The sequence below is a fragment of the Elgaria multicarinata genome, chromosome 17, assembly GCF_023053635.1.
Source record: "Elgaria multicarinata webbii isolate HBS135686 ecotype San Diego chromosome 17, rElgMul1.1.pri, whole genome shotgun sequence".
Classification (NCBI taxonomy): domain Eukaryota; kingdom Metazoa; phylum Chordata; class Lepidosauria; order Squamata; family Anguidae; genus Elgaria; species Elgaria multicarinata.
Genome location: NC_086187.1, coordinates 12,425,201 through 12,444,751, shown reverse-complemented (window position 1 = coordinate 12,444,751; position 19,551 = coordinate 12,425,201). Strand labels below are relative to the sequence as shown.

Genomic DNA, 19,551 nt, shown 5'->3' with positions numbered 1-19,551 from the left:
GAGGGAGGGCAACAGCAAACACTCACGGGACTCCTCCAATGCAAACCCAACCCTCTCCTGGCCCGGAGCCCTGTCCTCCTTTCCATAGGGTCACCCTAAACTTCAGTATTATGCGATATGGCTCTACAAAATCGTCTGCAAGTGGAGTACCACACCACTCACAATGGTTGTACTCGATTTCTTTATTGTTCAATATATTGAACAATAGCGAGAACTCTTCTTCGTTTTTCCTTACATCTTCTGAGCCATTTCAGCTCCACTCAGCCTGGTCGGTGCCCATTTGTCCCATCTCCTCATACTCTTTCCTTTGCTGTTTTCCAGAGTGACCTTGGAAGATGTCGAACCAGAGCAACGGTGACACCAAACCCCCCTGTTTACCCCGGAACGGACTCGTGAAGATCCCCGCCCAGGCCAATGGCCTTGGCTCAGCCAGCATCACCAAAGGGACCCCAGCGATGAAAAACCGCCTGTGCCAGCCGTCCTCTGTGCCTGCCATCATCAGCCCAGCCTTAGTGAATCACAGCGACCTGCCCATGCCCAGCCTGGCGCCACCCTTGTCATTGGCTGCTCTCGCAGGGGTGCCATCTCCTTCTGGGACCACTGTGGTAGGACTGAATTCCAGCGAGACCTCCCCGACCAATGGGGAAGTCCCCTCCTTAGAGGACCTCTCCAGTTCCCCCACTGAACGACAACTGGCGGTGGACGAAAAGATCCTCAACCGCCTGTTTATGTACTTTTCCGCCTGCGAGAAGTGTGTCCTGGCCCAGGTGTGTAAGGCGTGGAGGAGGGTCTTGTACCAGCCCAAGTTCTGGCTTGGCCTGACGCCGGTCCTGCACACCAAAGAGCTCTACAACGTCCTGCCCAGTGGGGACAAGGAATTCGTCAACCTCCAAGGTTTCGCCATCAGAGGCTTTGATGGGTTTTGCTTGGTTGGGGTCTCAGACCTGGACATTTGTGAGTTCATTGATAACTATCCCCTGTCCAAGAAAGGGGTGAAGTCTATGAGCCTTAAGAGATCAACCATCACGGATGCAGGTCTTGAGGTAGGTCTTCTCCTGCATCCATGCCCAGAATCACTCTTCTGCAGGTTGAAATGGTGCACTTAGGGCTCAACCTTCATCCGTGCCCAGAATCGCTCTTCTGCAGGTTGAGATGGTGCACTTAGGGCTCAACCTTCATCCATGCCCAGAATCACTCTTCTGCGGGTTGGGATGGTGCACTTAGGGCTTGACCTTTATCCATGTCCGGAAATGCTCCTCTGCAGGTTGAGATGGTGCACTTAGGGCTTGACCTTCATCCGTGCCCAGAATCGCTCTTCTGCAGGTTGAGATGGTGCACTTAGGGCTTGACCTGGAGAGTTGAAACCCAGGGTGCCACAGTTTAGCCTTGTCCCCACAAACGGCCATCCAGAGAGTGGAAAGTGATGCAGGCGGCAGCAAACGCACCCAGCAGTATGAATTCATCAGGGCAGCGTCCTCCCCCGCCCACATACACACACTCCTGCCCCTGCCCTTGCCCTTTTTAAAAAAAATTGTCCGAGAGAGGCTGTCTGTGCTCACACACAGTTACAGAAGCTCGTGTTATTGTTTTTACTTTAAAAGAATACATTATCCCTTTCTTCTACAAAGTGGTGCTTATTCCCAACTAGACTGATTGATTGTCAACATTTATAAACTGCTCCATATCTCAACAGATTCTAGAGCAGTGAACAATAAAAGATAAAGGGATAAAAGGAATAAAACACCATATTAAAAACTTCCATTTTAAAAAACAGAGTACCGATAAAGTCTTACTCAAGAAAGACTTTCTGGTATTAAGCTGCTTTCAGGAGGCGATGGAATCAACACAGGCCTGACCTCCAGAGGCAGGGAGTTCCACCAGGATCATGCTTTCCGAGGACCTCAGTGACCAGGCAGGTTGATAGGGCATAGTTGAGTTTGACAGATGCATTTAACATCCAGGTTGCAGAAGTCAGCTTCATTTTCATCCTTATCATAATATAATAATAATAATAATAATAATAATAATAATAATAATAATAATAATATATTTCTTACCCGCCTCTCCAATTGGATCGAGGCAGGGAATAACAATAAGAATAAAATACATAAAATAATTATTAAAAACATGGCATATACTGTTTAAAAACATCCTAAAGCATCCTAAAAACATACTAAAATATCATGATGGTGCTGTGATTTGGGTGAATTTAAAATGCAAAACTGCACACACAGAGTGTTGTTGTTGTTGTTGTTGTTAAACGGGGTTGGCAAACAGTTTTCTCTCTCTCTCTCTCTCTCTCTCTCTCTCTCTCTCTTTCTAACATTATCAGAAATGTAAAAGCAGTTGTAAAGCAGGGAACGCATCATTGGGGCAGAGAAGAGAAACATGAGTTGTGTGCTTCGCGACTGAAATAGTGCACATGGCAATCTAAAAGGACCCTCCAGAGGTTGGTGGACTATAAATCCCATCACCCTTCACCTCTAGCTATGCTGGTTGGGGTGATGGGAGTTGCAGTCCACCACATGTTCCACTGGCCTCGTAGGACAACTGACCTACCACTGGCCAAGGGGGGACAAACAGATGGGGTATCTTCCATTCAGGAATAACTCTCAGAGTCCTGTCTGGTCAAATCACATTCCTTACAGGGGAGGGGAGAGTAGTATTCAGAACATTTTTCTTTCTTTCTTTTTTACTGTCAATGCCACTGGGCTGCAAGGGACCCTGAAAGGTCATGTAGACTAACCCCAAACCGATTGCAATATGTAATCTATAAAAACAGCATAAAATCCATCCAAAAAGCCACATGGATTTTTTTTAAAAAATGCTTTAATTGAGACAAGTAGGGAGGAATTTCAGTGACACTCCCAGGGAAGGGAATTCCACAACCATGGGGGTGGGGGTGGGGGTCACCATCAAAAAGGCCCTGGTACACACCAACCTAATTGATCCTAGGCTATAGAGCAAGGCCATTGAAGCCAGGTTTATATAGGAACGGGTGGGAATGGAATAGAGTATTCTAGAAATGGGCATGGCTGGCTGGCTGATTGGCACCCTGAAAAAGTGCATTCCACGCTGCACATATCATTACAGGTCACACTTATCTTATAGCCAGGGGTAAACCCAGCACCACCCCCTGAAGGAATCCACAGGGGCTTCATCGGCTGGAAGTGTTCCATCCCTGAATAAACTCATGCACATGGACACTAAAGCAGCATGCCCTTCTCCAGGATACTCCATTCCAGCTAGCTGGGAATGATGGGAGTCCAACACATCTGACGAGCAGTATGATCGTCAGTATGCAGCCCATACTGAGCTAAATGGGCCAAGGATTTGCCCAGGATAGGGTTTCCCCCTCTGGTAAATCAAGAACACTGGAGCACCTTGGACAGCTCGTTTAGAGCTCGGACTGGGTCTGACTGAAACCCAGAGTGGATTCACTGCCCCACTGACATCAGAGCCACAAGCCACCCCACCCTGCTGTGGACTCCCCACTCTGAACCATAGATTTTCCCTAATATGAGAAAAGAAAGAAATCCAGCAAATTGCAAGTGCCACTATTTCCTGCCACGAAGTTGGCCTTGGAGGCACATTTGAGTGCTGTGATCCAACACCACACCAAAGGTGGGTAGGAGGGGGGGGGGGAGAGAGAGAGAGAGAGAGAGAGAGAGAGAGAGAGAGAGAGAGAGAGAGAGAGAGAGAGAGAGAGAATCCATCTTGTTTTCTTTTTAAAGGTCTAGAAAGTCCTGGAGTTGCCTTGATCCACAGATTGCCACGTGGCTGCTGCATGGCGACCGAGGAGGGCTCATGGTGCGCTTGCAGCGAAAGGCGGCAACGCCATATATTTAACGGGGAAATTAAACGCTGCTGCCCAACCCCAGAGGCAGATGTCTTTAAACAAGGCCTGCGAAAGGATTAAAGCATTTCTAGCAGGCTAATCATCTGCCTTTTTAACCGATTAATTAAGCGGTTAAGAAATAAATGCAAGAGGACTGCAGATGGTGGGTAAGCTAGTCAATTCCAAAGTTCACAATTCAACCAGAGGACCAGCAGAGGACCAGCAGTGGCCTGCATACTTGGCCATCTGACGGGGATCCGCTGGGGCTTGTTTGAGCCCTACCACTTTTTTTTCTTTAGCATCCACTTAGGGTGGCCATGGGCAGTGGCGACTGGTGCTCACTGGGGCAGGCAGAGTGTAGGACAGAGGCTCAATATACTCTACTGAGATTGTCAGAGATGGCAAGAGACGATCAAGCATTGGAATCAGCAGTGGAATGCCATGCACCAAAGCAAAGGTTTCTACTTGTGGGGGGGAGGAGAGGGCCACTGCCCCATTCACCCCAAATATAGAGCCGCCTCTGGCCACAGGTCCTACTTTACAAAGGACAGTCCTCTACTTAAATGGCTGGGAGGGGACAGTCTTCTTTTTGAAGGGCTATCTGGTCCAAATCTGGTTTCAAGATAGAATACCCAAAGAAAGGAGAGCAACAGGGGACCTTGAAGTCGCCCATCAAACATTGGCAGCATTTGGACAGGAGGCTGAGCAGGCACAAACGTCACCTTGCCCACTATGGTGAGATGGACTGTATTTCTATTTAAATGATAGTCACTGAGCATCTCTACACCAGTGATATATGGCACGTTCGTGATTGGCCACTCATGGAAGTTCGTGGGTCCTTTCGATGACGTCATCAACCTCCAGGAAGCCTCCCGCTCCTTCCTCCGGAAATCTCACTCTAAGAAATACCTGAGAGATTCCAGTTCTTTTGAAATAGTGCGGGTTTTCCCAGCATCTAAAGTCAAAGTTGAGGTACAAATCAGCCACTAGATGGTGCTGTCCCATTCAAGGCTATGAGCAACGAAAGGAGGGGAAGTTTTCAATTTCAAACCGCGTGGTCAGCAATTCAAAGCACGTGGTCTCCCTTGTCTGCCTGTGTAACAGAACCCATCACAATCGCGCAAAGCAGCAGCCCTGGTAAGGCAGCACAATTTCCCCCTGATATAGAAACACGCATTATTTCTAAATTTTTGAACATATACAGGTTTTATGCAAATTGGTGTCTTCTTTGGTTCTATTTTTAGGGGATGAATCTCTTCTTTTTTTGTTGATCCTTCAGTGGCCACTTTAGCCTGTTCCGACCCCTGCTTAATGAGATTTGGTGGACTGCTATTCGGCGCTAGCCCTCCAATTGCAGAATGTTCAGAGGCCCCTAATTTACATGCCAGGCAAAGTCCTTTTTATTCTCTCAGGCCTTTTGACTTGCTATTTACTCTACTCCCAAGATTGATCTCAGTGTTGTGCTGTTTTTATTTTCATTGATTTTTCTTTATCTTTAGAGTATTGTTTTTGATGCGTTACTCTCCATTGTCTTATATTATGTTTGCGGATGCTTTTTCTTTATTGCATTGAGTTGTATTTTATTGATTTTATTCTGTATTTATTGATGTCGCCCTGAGAGCTTTGGCTATAGGGCAACTCAGAAGATGTATATATAAACCAAATAAATAAATAATAGGATGGAACCAAAGCTTTTGCTATCAATAACTATGGAGGTTTCAGAAACGGCAGCTTGTATTCACTTTAGGGTTGTTGTTTTGTCTTTTGTCCAGATAATCTGATTTTGAGGTGAAGCCGGCCAAGCCAGAGGGTTTATTTCCCTGCAAACCTACGGCTGCATTTGGATGTCACAACATTCCGGCTCTTTTTTTTTAAAAAAAAACAACCCCAAAAACCCCACCTGGATTTTTGGGAACACAACGGTCTGGCTGTTGCTATCCAATCTCTCCCGCTGAAAGCAGGGGGGGGTTAAACAAGCTACAGTTATCCATGCTCTGATAACCTCTCGTTTGGATTACTGCAATGCGTTATACGTGGGGCTGCCTTTGAAAACGGTCCGGAAACTTCAGCTGGTACAAAACAGGGCAGCCCGTTTACTAACAGGGACTGGCCAGCGAGATCACATCACGCCAGTCCTTTTACAACTTCATTGGCTGCCAGTCCAGGTCCGGGCCCGATTCAAAGTGCTGGTATTAACATTCAAAGCCCTAAACGGTTTTGGGCCAGGTTATTTGAAGGAACGCCTCCTCCCATATGTACCTGCCCAGACCTTAAGATCATCCACAGGGGTCCTTCTCCGTGAGCCCCTGCCAAAGGAAGTGAGGCAGGTGGCTACTAGGAGGAGGGCTTTCTCCGCTGTGGCACCCCGGCTGTGGAATGAGCTCCCCAGAGAGGCCCACCTGGCTCCTACACTGTACTCCTTTCGTCGCCAGCTGAAGACCTTTTTATTCACTCAGTATTTTAACACTTAATTTTAACTTACATTTAAATTTTACTGTTCTAACTCTAATCTTATATCAATTTCTGCTGCGTGGTTTTTATCCTGGTTGTGCTTTTTATACTGTATTTTGTATTTGTGTTTTTAGACTGTTGGTTGTTTTATTAAGGTTTTAATTTTTGTGAACCGCCCAGAGAGCTTCAGCTATTGGGTGGTATAAAAATGTAATAAATAAATAAATAAATAAATAAATGCAACTCGGGGATGCTTCATCCCTGGGTTGTTTGCTGGGATGCCTGAATCGGAAATTCAGAATTCCTGGTTCGCATGTCACACTAAACAACCCAGGGATAGAGCATCCCTGGGTTGTTTAGCCACAGTGGGAGTGATCGGGTGGCAGGAGCCAGGATGCTTGCTCACTCGTACTTTGTTCACAACAGCCCAGGGGTTAAAAAACAAACAAACCTAGGTTGTTGTGAATGCACCCTATGTGTTTTGTATCTTAAAACGATCTTAGGAACATAGGAAGCTACTTTTTATACCAAGTCAAACCCTTGGTTCATTGGGCCCAGTACTGATGACACTGACTGGCAGAATCTCCTTAGAAATGCTGGGAATTAAACCTGGGACCGTCTGCATATAAAGCAAGCGTTCAACCACTGACCTATGGCCCTTCTCTGAACAGCCATCCTCTCTGTATGGCCACTGTCAAAATGCCCAATGACAATTTCGAAAGCCGGCTGGGACATCACAGATAGATATGTCTTGGCAACTAAAGTCACATATAGAACAGAAATGTCTTAGAATGCTGAAACAAAGGTTTTATTCGTGGGGGGGGGAGGGGAAGCCCAATGTGTTTTGGCCTATTTGTATTTTAAGTAGGGCTGTGCTCATGACCCCTGACCCACTTCGGAGGCTGATTCTGATCTTCCAAATTGGCCCCAACCCACCCACCTCAGCCTGATTTGGACTTGGTCTGACCTACTTCAGTTTCCGGATCCAAAGCAAGATTTGGACATGCAAATTGCCACCACCACCCCACCACCCCGCTTGGCACAGCCGCCCAAGACCCCTCCCTGGCATTAACACAGCATTCCATTTCCAATGGGGGAAAATCGTGACAGCTGCAGCTGTGGGTGCTCCTGGTGGGTCCAGAAAAGGAGCAGGGGGCTTGGGCGGATGGATGGGCAGCTGTCTGGATCGAGCCAAAGCGCTCCAAAGTGCTTTGGCCCAATCCTGATCTGCTTTGGCCCGGTCCTGACCCGCTTCAGGAATGGCCTGATCCGGTCCAAATTGTCCCACTTTGGCTCAGAATTCAGATCCAGAACGGAAGCAGTGCACAGCCCTAAGTTTAAGGCCTTCTTCAGTGAGTTATAAAAACCTGCAGATATTCTGATAATAAATGTCTCCTACAAAAATCCACCAGAGTCACCAGATATCTATTATCAGGATTTCTGCAGACATTTTTAACAACACCCTGCAGAAGGTCTTAAATTGCAAGTAGACTAAAGCATGTTGGGCGTCTTTATCTTCTTCGTCTTCTTCAAATAAAATCTTTGCCTCACCATCCTGAGATGTTTCTGTTCCCTTCGTGGGTCTAATTTGGATGCCCTCTCACTTTTGTACCTCTGATCAACCAGGCAACGTCTCTGCTATGTTCCCCTTCACAGGTCATGCTGGAACAGATGCAGGGTGTCATGCGGCTGGAGCTGTCCGGCTGTAACGATTTCACCGAGGCGGGCCTCTGGTCGAGCCTGAACGCCCGCATCACCTCCTTGAGTGTCAGCGACTGCATCAACGTGGCCGACGACGCCATCGCTGCCATTTCCCAGCTGCTGCCCAACCTGACCGAGCTGAACCTTCAGGCCTACCACGTGACGGACACGGCCCTGGCCTACTTCACTGCCAAGCAGGGTTACACGACCCACACCCTCCGCCTCAACTCCTGCTGGGAAATCACAAACCACGGGGTGGTCAACATGGTGCACAGCCTCCCCAACCTAAGCACGCTCAGCCTTTCCGGCTGTTCCAAGGTGACGGACGATGGCGTGGAGCTGGTGGCGGAGAACCTCCGTAAGCTCCGGAGCCTGGACCTGTCGTGGTGCCCTCGGATCACGGACATGGCCCTTGAGTACATCGCCTGTGACCTGCACAAACTGGAAGAGCTGGTGCTCGACAGGTAGGTAGGGAATCGAGGTAGGTAGCAGGATTGCGCAGTTATACAAGGGTTCTAGTCATGGAGAGCAAAAGTACTAGACTTTCCTCGTTAGGGGAAAAAGCCACGATAATGGTTGCAAAGCACGGGACAGGAGGAGGATGTCATGTAAAGGACATACTGAGCTGGGTGGACCAGTGGACTGACTCAATATAAGACAGTGGTCGTTCTGCTTTCCTATAATGGTACTTGAGAGCCCCAAAGGCCCAGGACTTTGCAAAGAGCTGAGGCATCTCAAGGAGCAACGCTTGAGCCCACCTCTGCAAAGGGCTACGGCTCACATCCACCTATGCAGCTGGTGACCCTCACAGCAGCACCTCCTATCTCTCTCTCTGCTCCAGCACTAGGCATTGGGGATCATCATCATCATCATCATCATCATCATCATCATCATCATTATTATATTTATTTGTATCCTGCCTTTTGCCCAATGCTGGGCCGTCTTTAATCAAATGACCCTCCGTAACACAGATACGTATTTCTTAAAATATTTCTAAATTGCCCGAGTCGATGTACAGATGATCAAATAAATCCACAAACCGAAAATTAAGTGCAAATCATAAACACAGGGGGGGGGGGTATCTAATATTAGTCCTGCACAAAATAGGCCCATTGAAATGAATGGGACTTTAGTTAGTCACGACTAACTAATGTCCCATTCATTTCAGTGGCTCTCCTTTAAGCCTGGTTAACACTGGATACTACCTAGAGTGATTCTTAGAGCATTCCAGGAGGTGGAATCAACCCCATATTAAAAACCATTATGGGCACAATCCAATGCATGTTTAGATGGGGGGGGGGAGTCCTATGACTCCCAGCATTCCCTAGCCAGCCATGCTTTGGGCTTCTGTCTAAACATGCATAGGATTGTGCCCTAAATCTGTGAGTGTAACGTAAGTGTTGCAGTGGGATGGCAGTACTTCTGATCTAGTCTACCTCCCCTCCACCCTCCTTAATGTTGTGAAGAGTGAGGGGGTTCTTTTAGCCACTCTAGCTCTTTGGAGGGGCCATATAAGAACATCAGAAGTGCCCTGATGCTGGATCAGACCAAGGGTCCATCTAGTCCAACACTCTGTTTACAAAGAGGCCAACCAGCTGTCGACCAGGGACCCACAAGCAGTATATGGGTGCCACAGCACCTTCCCACCCATGTTCCTCAGCAAGCACTGTATACAGGCTTACTGCCTCTGATACTGGAGGTTGCACGTAGCCATCAGGACTTCTCCAATGCACAGCCATCACTACTCTGGACAGTGGAGGGAGGTTACTGCCATCTGGAAATGCCCTCCTTTTCTCCACAGCCAACACGACCTCTCTAGTCCAATGCTGCCCCCTCGTGCGTTGTCCTAGCATGTGCAGGGAACCTATTTCTGGATGAACCTAAGAACCTAAGAAGAGCCATGCTGGATCAGACCGTCGGTTCATACAGTGGCTAGCCAGCTGCCCACAAGAAATCCACAAGCCGGACATGAGTGTAACAGCATCCTCCCTCCAAAGTTCCCCATCAACGGTAGTACATAGGCATATTGCTTCTGATACTGGAGGTAGCATACAGCCATCAGGACTAATAGCTATTGAAAGCCTTGCCCTCCATGAATTGTCCAATCCCTGCTTAAAGCCATCCAAATTGGCGGCCATCACTACATCGCGTGGTAGCAAATTCCATAGTTTAATTATGCGTTGTGTGAATAAGTCCTTCCTTTGAACTGTCCTGAATATCCCACCAATCAGCTTTATGGGATGACCCCACAGGGGTCTAGTATTATGAGAGAGGGAGAAAAATGTCTCCCTATCCACTTTCTTCACACGTGAAGGCACATGTAATTTTTATCATCCTGTCTGCAGTGGTTTCAGACGGGCCTGTGCCTCTCTAGAACTGAGCTCTTGGGGATGGGAGCATGGTTCTGCAAATTTCTGGCTGTGCACAGCACTGATTGGCTGGTGACCATGTTATCACCAAGAAATCCACACACACCTCCCAGAGCCATTTTGCAGTTTTCTCCTTCTTTTCTTTCCTCTTAATCAATAAGGCAGTGAATAAATGCAGTGCTTTTTTTAAAAAAAAAGTTTAAGAGCACAGTAATGGCAGTTTCCCTCCAAGGGAAAATAGCAGCTTTGGTTGGGGGTGGGGGGATTTCCACTAGGACTGGAAGGGGAAAAGTTATTGTTTGTCACAGTCCCATTCCTGATCAAGAGGCTCCCATGGCTCTTTTCAAGGTAAAAACAAGATATGTTAAATGCATAAGCTCATTTAACACATGGGGTGCTTTGGCAAAGAGTAGGCATGATTGGGCACTTGTTGAGGGCCCACACCCCAGCAAAGGCCCACTCACAAGCCCCTCCCCTGGAGTTGCTCCTCCTCTTCCCTACGGCAATGTTCTTTCGCTCTGGCCCAGACAACGGTGGTGGGGAGGGGGGGAGGAGGAGGAAATGCCGCTGCTTTCCTGCTCACTGGCGGTCCACCTGTAAAGCAAGGAAGTGGTAGCAATAATGAAAAAGAGGAAATGCAAGAACAGCTGGTGACAATGACACTGAGAAAGTGGACTCACTGAGGGAGGGGTTCCATTGAGGGTGTCTCACCCAAGGACCCTGAAAAACCCGGAGCCAGCACAGCCTCTGACAACTTGCATGCCACAGGGCACAGCTATATATGAGTGAGACTCCATCCGCCCAGCCTTCACAGTGAGTTACGAGGAACTGTGGGTTACTGCCGGTCTCTTTGTATGCTGTCACTTGTGAAGTGTGGATCAACATTTTTTGTTTGAGTGCAACAGCTTAGGAAGCTGAGAGACTGTTGTTCCTGACCCCACTGATGATCTCTGGTAAAAAAAAAATTGAAAACTGTTTACGTGGAAGGAAAGATGTGCATCACAAACACCTGACAGCAACCTTGACCTTAATATCTGGATGCTCCAGGATTCTCTTATCTTATGGGGCTGTTGCATATCCTCATTTTGATGGCGACCTGTGTTAACAGAACTGCACAAGCTGCCTGTTAGATACCGAGCCACGAACAAGGTTATATTATTCTCTTATAAATTATTATTATTATTATTATTTATTTATATAGCACCATCAATGTACATGGTGCTGTACAGATAACACAGTAAATAGCAAGACCCTGCCGCATAGGCTTACAATCTAATAAGTTGTAGTAAACAATAAAGAGGGAAGGAGAATGCAAACAGGCACAGGGAAGTGTAAACAGGCACAGGGTAGGGCAAAACCAACAGTGTAAAGTCAGAACAAACTCAATATTTGAAGGCTATAGGGAAAAGAAAAGTTTTGAGCTGAGTCTTAAAAGCAGTGATTGAGTTTGTAGTTCTCAAGTGTTCTGGAAGAGCGTTCCAGGCGTAAGGGGCAGCAGAAGAAAAAGGACGAAGCCGAGTAAGGGAAGTGGAGGTCCTTGGGCAGGCGAGAAGCATGGCATCGGAGGAGCGGAGAGCCCGAGCGGGGCGATAGTGTGAGATGAGAGAGGAGAGATAGGCAGGAGCTAGGCAGTGAAGAGCTTTGAAGGTCAGTAGGAGAAGTTTATATTGGATTCTGAAGTGAATTGGAAGCCAATGAAGAGATTTCAGAAGTGGAGTGACATGGTCAGAGCGGCGGGCCAAGAAGATGATCTTAGCGGCAGAGTGGTGGACAGAGACCAGCGGACTGATGTGAGATGAAGGAAGGCCAGAGAGAAGAAGGTTGCAGTAGTCCAACCGAGAGATAACCAGTGCGTGAACGAGAGTCTTGGCAGAAGAGACAGACAAAAATGGTCGAATCCTGGCAATATTATACAGGAAGAAACGACAGGATTTAGCTACTGCCTCGATGTGAGGAGTAAAGGAGAGCGAGGAGTCAAATATAAAGCCAAGACTACGAGCTTCCTTGACCGGAGTAAGCGTGACATCGTTGACAGTAAGGGAGAATGAGAGGTGAGGAGAAGGTTTAGGAGGAAAAACTAGCAGTTCAGTCTTTGCCATGTTAAGTTTCAAACGACGATGAAGCAGCCAGGCTGAGATATCTGAAAGACATGCCGAGATACGATCGTGAACATCTTGAGAAAGTTCCAGAGATGAAAGATATAATTGTGTATCATCGGCATACAGGTGATATTGGAGGCCATGAGATTGAATGAGCTTGCCCAAGGGCAGCATGTATAGAGAGAACAACAACGGGCCAAGCACCGAGCCTTGCGGAACCCCAACTGAAAGGGGAAAAGAGGAGGACGAGCTGCCGTTAGCCGACACGCTGAAAGAGCGACCCTCTAGATAGGAGGCGAACCAGTTATAGACAGAGCCACAGAGTCCAAGGTCGTGGAGGGAATCTAAGAGAAGATCGTGATCAACCGTGTCAAAGGCTGCGGTTAGATCAAGGAGAATAAGAACAGAATAATGGCCTTTAGACTTGGCAGTAAGAAGATCATTGGTGATCTTGGTAAGGGCTGTTTCAGTGGAATGCAAAGGACGGAAGCCAGATTGAAAGGGATCCAGAGCAGAGTTATTAGAGAGAAAGTCAAGACAACGAGAGTAGACCAGACGTTCCAGGATCTTTGAGACAAAGGGCAAGAGGGAGACAGGTCGGTAGTTAGACAGGGATAGTCGATCAAGAGTGGGTTTTTTGAGAATGGGAGAGACTGTAGCATGTTTAAAAGCAGAAGGAAATGAACCAGAGGACAGAGAAGAATTAATGATGTGAAGCAAGGACGGGAGGATAGCGGGGATAAGATTAATAAAGACGCGAGAGGGAATCGGATCACGGGAACAAGTGGAAGGCTTCGATGAGCGCAGTATTTTAGACAGTTCATCAGCTGAGACCGAAATAAAGCCCTAAACAACTTGGGACCGGGATACCTAGCAGACCGCCTTCTGCTATATACACCCAGACGACATTTACAATCTTCAGAGGAAGTCACCATGAAGAACCTCAGCAGCAGGACCTTCTCTGTGGCGGCCCCCACCCTCTGGAAAATATTCATTCAAGAGGCGGAAAATGTCACATCCTTTAAACGCCTCCTGAAAACATACCTTTTCACACAGGCTTTCCCTGGACCATAAATTATTGATGTATGATATGGTATTTTTTAAAAAAAACTTTTATAGCTTATATTATGATCTGACTTATTTATTAAAACATTTGTATCCCGCCCAATACCACTAGGATCTCAGGGCGGCTTGCTGTATTTATGGTTTTAATGGTGAACTTGTTGGAAAATCACAGGCTGAACCAGTGACTAGCAGTAGTAGCAGGGGCTCTCAGTTTAGGATGCAGCAAAGACCAACGAGGCAAAGGATTCCTTGTAAGTTAAAAGTAAATCCTTTACTGACAGTTGTAATAATTTAGTTATGGCAGCACATATACAAATACTCACAGACGACCAATCAATACAGTATACATCAAGTTGGGGTAAGATGAGGGAATAACAACCATGCAAAACACAGCTACTTATATAGGCAGACCTGTACAATGATGCAATCACTAATTGATTAATTACAGAAAATACCTTCCCCACAACAATTCAACAATTCAATAAGTGTCCAGCTGAAACGTTGACCTTTAAGTGATTATGTTCTGCTGACTCTTCACTTCTTCCAGGTCTCCAGATAATTGTAAAAACAGTGGAAAAATAAAAACCAGGATCCAATTCGGGATCCAACAGAACTGCCCAGAGAACCTCAGCTATTGGGCAATATAAAAATGTAATAAATAAATAAACTGTTTTGGAAAGGATGGGGCTGGAATGGAAACAGTGTCATTGGAATTAGGACAAGGAAATTAGGGAATTAGGTTGCCTTCCCCTGACTTAAAGTTTCTTCCATGCCCCCTCACTGCTGTTGCTCATACTTTTCTCCTTATGGTTGTGATTTTCCACCTCTTCTGCAGGTGTGTACGGATCACAGATACCGGACTCAGTTACTTATCCACCATGTCGTCCCTTAGGAACTTATACCTCCGCTGGTGCTGCCAGGTAGGTGATGGGGAAAAGACAGGTTGATTCTGTGGGTTCTCTCAGTAGAGACTATAATGAGGCAGAAATGGCAGAAAAAAAGACCTACGGTCTGTCTTTCTGGGGGCAAAGGAAAACAACACATTTTTGTCCAATTCCTGAGAGCTGGGCTATTCAAACCATTTGTTGGCCTGCCCCATGCCCCAGAAGTGCTTCCAGCTGACCCATTTATTGTGGAATCAGCCTCCCTCATTCACAGAATTTTACGGGCATCCAGACGATGTCATCTTCCATTTGTTACCCTCCTAGGTGTTCCTATTGCTTCTTCCATCTTTTTTCTTACCAGAAAAAAAGCCAGGTACTTAAGACTAAATCTAAGCTTGCAAAAGAGTAGAACCCCTCCTAATGAATTGCTCTCTAGGGTGACCATATGAAAAGGAGGACACGGTTTCTGTATCTTTATCAGTTGTATTGAAAAGGGAATTTCAGCAGGTGTCATTTGTAGGCATGCAGCACCTGGTGAAATTCCCTCTTCTTCGCAGGAGCTGTACTAGAGTGACCAGATACAAAATAGTGCAGGGCTCTTGCAGCTTTAACTGTTGTGATGAAGAGGGGATTTCACCAGGTGCTGCATCCATAGGGTCACCCCATCTACATTGACAAGAGTCACAGTGCAGACCCACTAGCAGCAAAGTCTGCTTATTATCAAAGAGCCAGATTTTAGCCTGGCACCTGAAAGTGTCGAAACCCGAATTACCTCTCTCGGGAGGTCATCCCAATATCAAAACGTCCCTGGCTCAAGGTAGATGGCTACCAGGCTTCACCCAGAGCGAGGCCTCAGGTGTTGAACCATTTATCCCTTTGCTTGTGACCTATTCGCAATTTCGGTTTCCAACCCTTCCTTCTTCTCTACTGTTTCAGGTTCAAGATTTTGGCCTAAAGCATCTGCTGGGAATGAGAAGTTTACGCCTCTTATCTCTTGCTGGTGAGAGCCAAACTTGGGGAACCTTTTCTGATACTCTGGGACATGGGGTTGAAAGAGAGTCAGCCTCTGTATGAGTGACAGGTCCATTTCAACCCCCAAACTCATTGAGGAACTGATTGGCATGAAAACCACCACCAATTGTTTACTGGGGAAATATATTTTTTTGCCAGGGAATGATGAAGAAAAACTGAGGCTAGGGAAAACATATTTCCTCCCCAGAAACATGGAAGTAAGAATGCAGGAAGCTGCCTTGGACTGAGTCAGACCATTGGTCTATCCAGCCCAGCATTGTCGACACTGAAGGGCAGCGGCTTCCCAGCATTTCAGTCAGATTTCCCTGCCTTACCTGGTGATGCTGGGGATTGACTCTGCAATCTTTTGTGTGCAAAATATGTGCTTTCCCACTGAGCTACAGCTGCTTCTATGTGAGATGAAAGAACTGACAGTTCTTATTTCAAAGAAGTCTGGCAGGCTTTTGCCGGGCTTCCAAAACCTGTGCAACCTGTTCGATCAGAGTTGAACAAAAGAAACGTATTTGATTATGGAGGGGAAAACAACTCTTCTGTCAGTTGTCATTACTGGCCTTGGGAAGAGTAACATCTCGCTTCAGCTATAAGCTCACCCAATGGCCGGATGCGGCCACAGACCAGTAGCCTCCGCCTCCGCATAGGACTGATGTAAGGATGACTGAGCTAAGCACTTTCAGCACCTGGAATGCATTACATCAGTATTAAGTGGTGGTGGTGGTAGTTGCTGTTATAGTTATTAACATAAGAAATGCCATACTGGCTCAGCCCAAGGAGCTGTCGGCCAGGGGCCAACAAAGCAGGACGCAGTGCAACAGCACCCTCCCACCCATGTTCCCCAGCAACTGCTGCACACAGGCTTACTGCCTAGGATACTGGAGGTAGCACATAACCATCAGGGCTAGTAGCCAAGGTTCCTCCATCAATTGGTGTGCATAAGCATGCTTCTGATACTGGAGGTAGCACACAGCCATCAGGACTAATAGCTATTGATAGCCTTCTCCTCCAGGAATTTATCCAACCCCCTTTTAAAGCCATCCAAACTGATGACCATCACTACATCTCGTAGTAATGATGCACTGTGTGAAGAAGTCCTTTTTATTTGTCCTGAATCTCCCACCAATCAGCTTCATGGGATGACCCCATTGGGTCATAGTATTATGGGAGAGGGAGAAAAATGTTCCCCTATCCACATTCTCCACACCCTGCATAATTTTGTACACCTCTATCACGTCTCCCCTCCGCCTCCTTTTTTCCAACCTAAACAATCCCAGCTATTATTATTATTATTACTATTATTATTGCCAGTAATATTTACACAGCCCCCAAACACACATAACTTTGCCCAGGAGGTAGCTTGAAAACAACTAATTGTTCCACTGACCAAGCATTTATCATCCCTAGTACTGAGCCAAATGCCTCCTCCACCATTGCCACCCTATTTGTAGGATGAAAAGTTAGGGGGAGTTGACAGTGCAAACAGTGGCAAAATGCGGGGCTAACTTATCAGTGGTGGCAGTGCCGGCATCAGTTTTTTGAGGGCCCTTGGACAAGAGCCTCGTGTGGTGCAGAGTGGTAAGTGGCAGTTACTGCAGCCGAAACTCTCCCCACGGCCTGAGTTCGATCCCAGCGGAAGCCGGTTCTCAGGCAGCCGGCTCAGGTCGACTCAGCCTTCCATCCTTCCGAGGTTGGTAAAATGAGTACTCAGCTAGCTGGGGGAAAGGTAACCACGACTGGGGAAGGCAACAGCAAACCACCCCGCTACAAAGTCTGCCAAGAAAACGTCAGCGAAAGCAGGCGACCCTCTAGGAGTCAGCAATAACTCAAGCACTTGCACGAGAGGTTCCTTTCCTTTCCTTTCCTGGACAAGATATGCTCAATGGGTCCCCTCCCTCTGTGAGGCTACCTTTTCACCACTGTTGTCACTAGCTCTTGTTGTTCCTCTTCATTGCTACCACTTGCCAGCTTGACAGGCAGAGAGGCAGGGAGCGAGGGAGCAGTGGCATCTACTGCTCCTCCTTCTCATCACCACCGTTGCCTGGGCCACAGCGAGAGGCAGGAGAACAAGCAGGTTGCAACGGTGAAGAGGAGGAGTGAGCCCAGGAGGCTCTTGTCCATGGGCCCCTACTGGGGTATGGTTCCTTAGCAGGTGGCCCACCATGCCTACTCAACACTGGCCCTGCCTGGATTGTTTCATGACCACGCAATGTGATGATGTGGCGTCGTATCTTGAAACCGAGTGGGGCCAAGAAAACAGGAGAGAGACAGAGACAGAGAGAAAGGAAAATGCATGTTACCTTTTTATGTAAAGTGCAGCTGAATTGAAGGGGTGTGACTAGCAAGAAACAACACACCGGCCCCCAAAGTGGAGCAATTCCTTGCTGTATTGAGAGAGGCCACGTTCAGTGCTTGTTTCAGGTATCAAAGTTGTACAGTGTCAAACAGGATAGAACATTTTTAACTCAGCAGCTTTGTGCTAGAGTTGGTCCCTTTGGAATCTTTGGTGTTGTTGGTTTGCGCGACTCTATGACCCAGAACGCAATGTTCTGGGAGATTAAAAGCCCTCCCCACAGGTTTCTGAATCATTCTTCCCCAACCCAGTGCCCACCAATGGTCCAACACATTAGATGACTAGCAGGTTTGGGAAGGGTGCATTGAATGAATGAATGAATGAATGAATGAAGCATGCCTAATAATAAAATGTCTCATAGAAAGATGCAATGTCTAATTTGGGGGCATCTCCATCAACAATGGAGAGAAATGTCTCAGGATGCTGGAATAAAGATTCTCTATGTACAAAGCAGAAATTCCTATAACAAACATCTCCTACTACGATTCACAGGCAGCACGAGTGGGGACATTTGTTGCAGGAATTCCTGCAGACGTTTTTATAACCCCCCCTGAAGAATTAAAATAGCTCAAAACATGTTGGGCTTTTTACATATAAAATCTTTGTTCCAGCATCTTGACATGTTTCTCTCCGCTTTGGGACCTACTTCAGATGCTCTTCTGCATTTGCACCTTTGATTTTTCTCCATCTGTAGGAGACTTCCTTCTTGTTCACAGGGTGTTCTCTGATCTGAATTTTTCCAGGTTGCCCTCTGCTGACCACCACTGGACTTTCAGGCTTAGTCCAGCTTCAAGACCTAGAAGAGTTAGAGCTGACGAATTGCCCAGGGGCCACCCCAGAGCTCTTCAAGTATTTCTCCCAGCACCTGCCCCGTTGCATGGTGATTGAATAAGCAGCTCCGTGAAAGAATCTGACCAACATCTGGAGTCATGTCCTCCAATCCCAACCCAGCACTGACCAACCAATCAGAGTCATGGTTTTATTTATTCATTTAATATAAATATATAAATATATATACAATATTCTATATTTTTTTTCTTTTCCGGGAGAGATGCTGTGACTTAAGCCACAACCAACACACATGTACACACAGAGAGTGAATGAGGCAAGGAGTAACGGACAATAAACGAAGCCTTAGATCCTTCAAAAGACGACGCATTTTGCAGTTGCGTTCCACCTCCCATAAGCCGTGGCAATGACAATGTGGAAGAATCCCTCAAGTTTGTAAATTCCCACGCCTCCATCTTCTCCCGTCTTCCGTGTAGTGATCTGTCCTGAAACTTAATTTTTGAAAAAATATTTAAAAAAAACACATACAAAAAATAAAAAACAAACGAGAGGAGTATAGAAAAATGAGCAAGAAACTGCAATGGCGGATTGGTGAGTTGGTGGGCAATGCCGTTGCCGCTCAGTGCTGGATCAAAGTGGTTTCCGTCCAGGTGTTCCATGCCATGGCGGGTAGAAGTTCGCCTGTTCCCCGGTCCAGTCCGGGTGGATCGTGAGGCAAGAATAAGGGGCGAGCCCTCTTGGAGGCCTTCCCAGGTACGGATTCTGGGTGGTCAAGCCTGCAGTTGGAGTGGTCAGTGCCGTCCACGCTTGAGGTGGAAAGTGGAAGGGAAATGGAGCACCCTCCTGAGACAGGCGATTTGTCGGATTAAGGATGGGGGGTATCCAAAGATGCGCATTGGATTCGCCTCTGAATTCCAAGAATGGGACGCTGAAACGTTTATAAAAGAAAATGGGATGGGGCGGGGCAGCAAGAGAGAGA

At 47.0% G+C, this 19,551-nt stretch overlaps 1 protein-coding gene across 1 annotated transcript; it reads left to right on the top strand.

Moving 5' to 3' along the window:
• The first annotated feature begins 325 nt into the window (after positions 1 to 325).
• FBXL16 (F-box and leucine rich repeat protein 16) lies at positions 326 to 18,785 on the top strand. Its single transcript, XM_063143133.1, has 5 exons — positions 326 to 1,043; positions 7,946 to 8,454; positions 14,359 to 14,443; positions 15,344 to 15,407; positions 18,527 to 18,785. The coding sequence occupies exons 1-5, from the start codon at positions 336 to 338 to the stop codon at positions 18,673 to 18,675; spliced, it is 1,515 nt and encodes a 504-aa protein (XP_062999203.1). The 5' UTR covers positions 326 to 335; the 3' UTR covers positions 18,676 to 18,785.
• Positions 18,786 to 19,551: the final 766 nt, after the last annotated feature.

Excerpts from the sequence above, each read along its gene's own strand:
- FBXL16 (XM_063143133.1), top strand. The coding sequence starts at position 336 with ATGTCGAACCAGAGCAACGGTGACACCAAACCCCCCTGTTTACCCCGG. Across the intron at positions 8,455-14,358 it reads GAAGAGCTGGTGCTCGACAG|GTGTGTACGGATCACAGATA; the intron begins GTAGGTAGGGAA and ends CCTCTTCTGCAG. Across the intron at positions 15,408-18,526 it reads ACGCCTCTTATCTCTTGCTG|GTTGCCCTCTGCTGACCACC; the intron begins GTGAGAGCCAAA and ends GAATTTTTCCAG.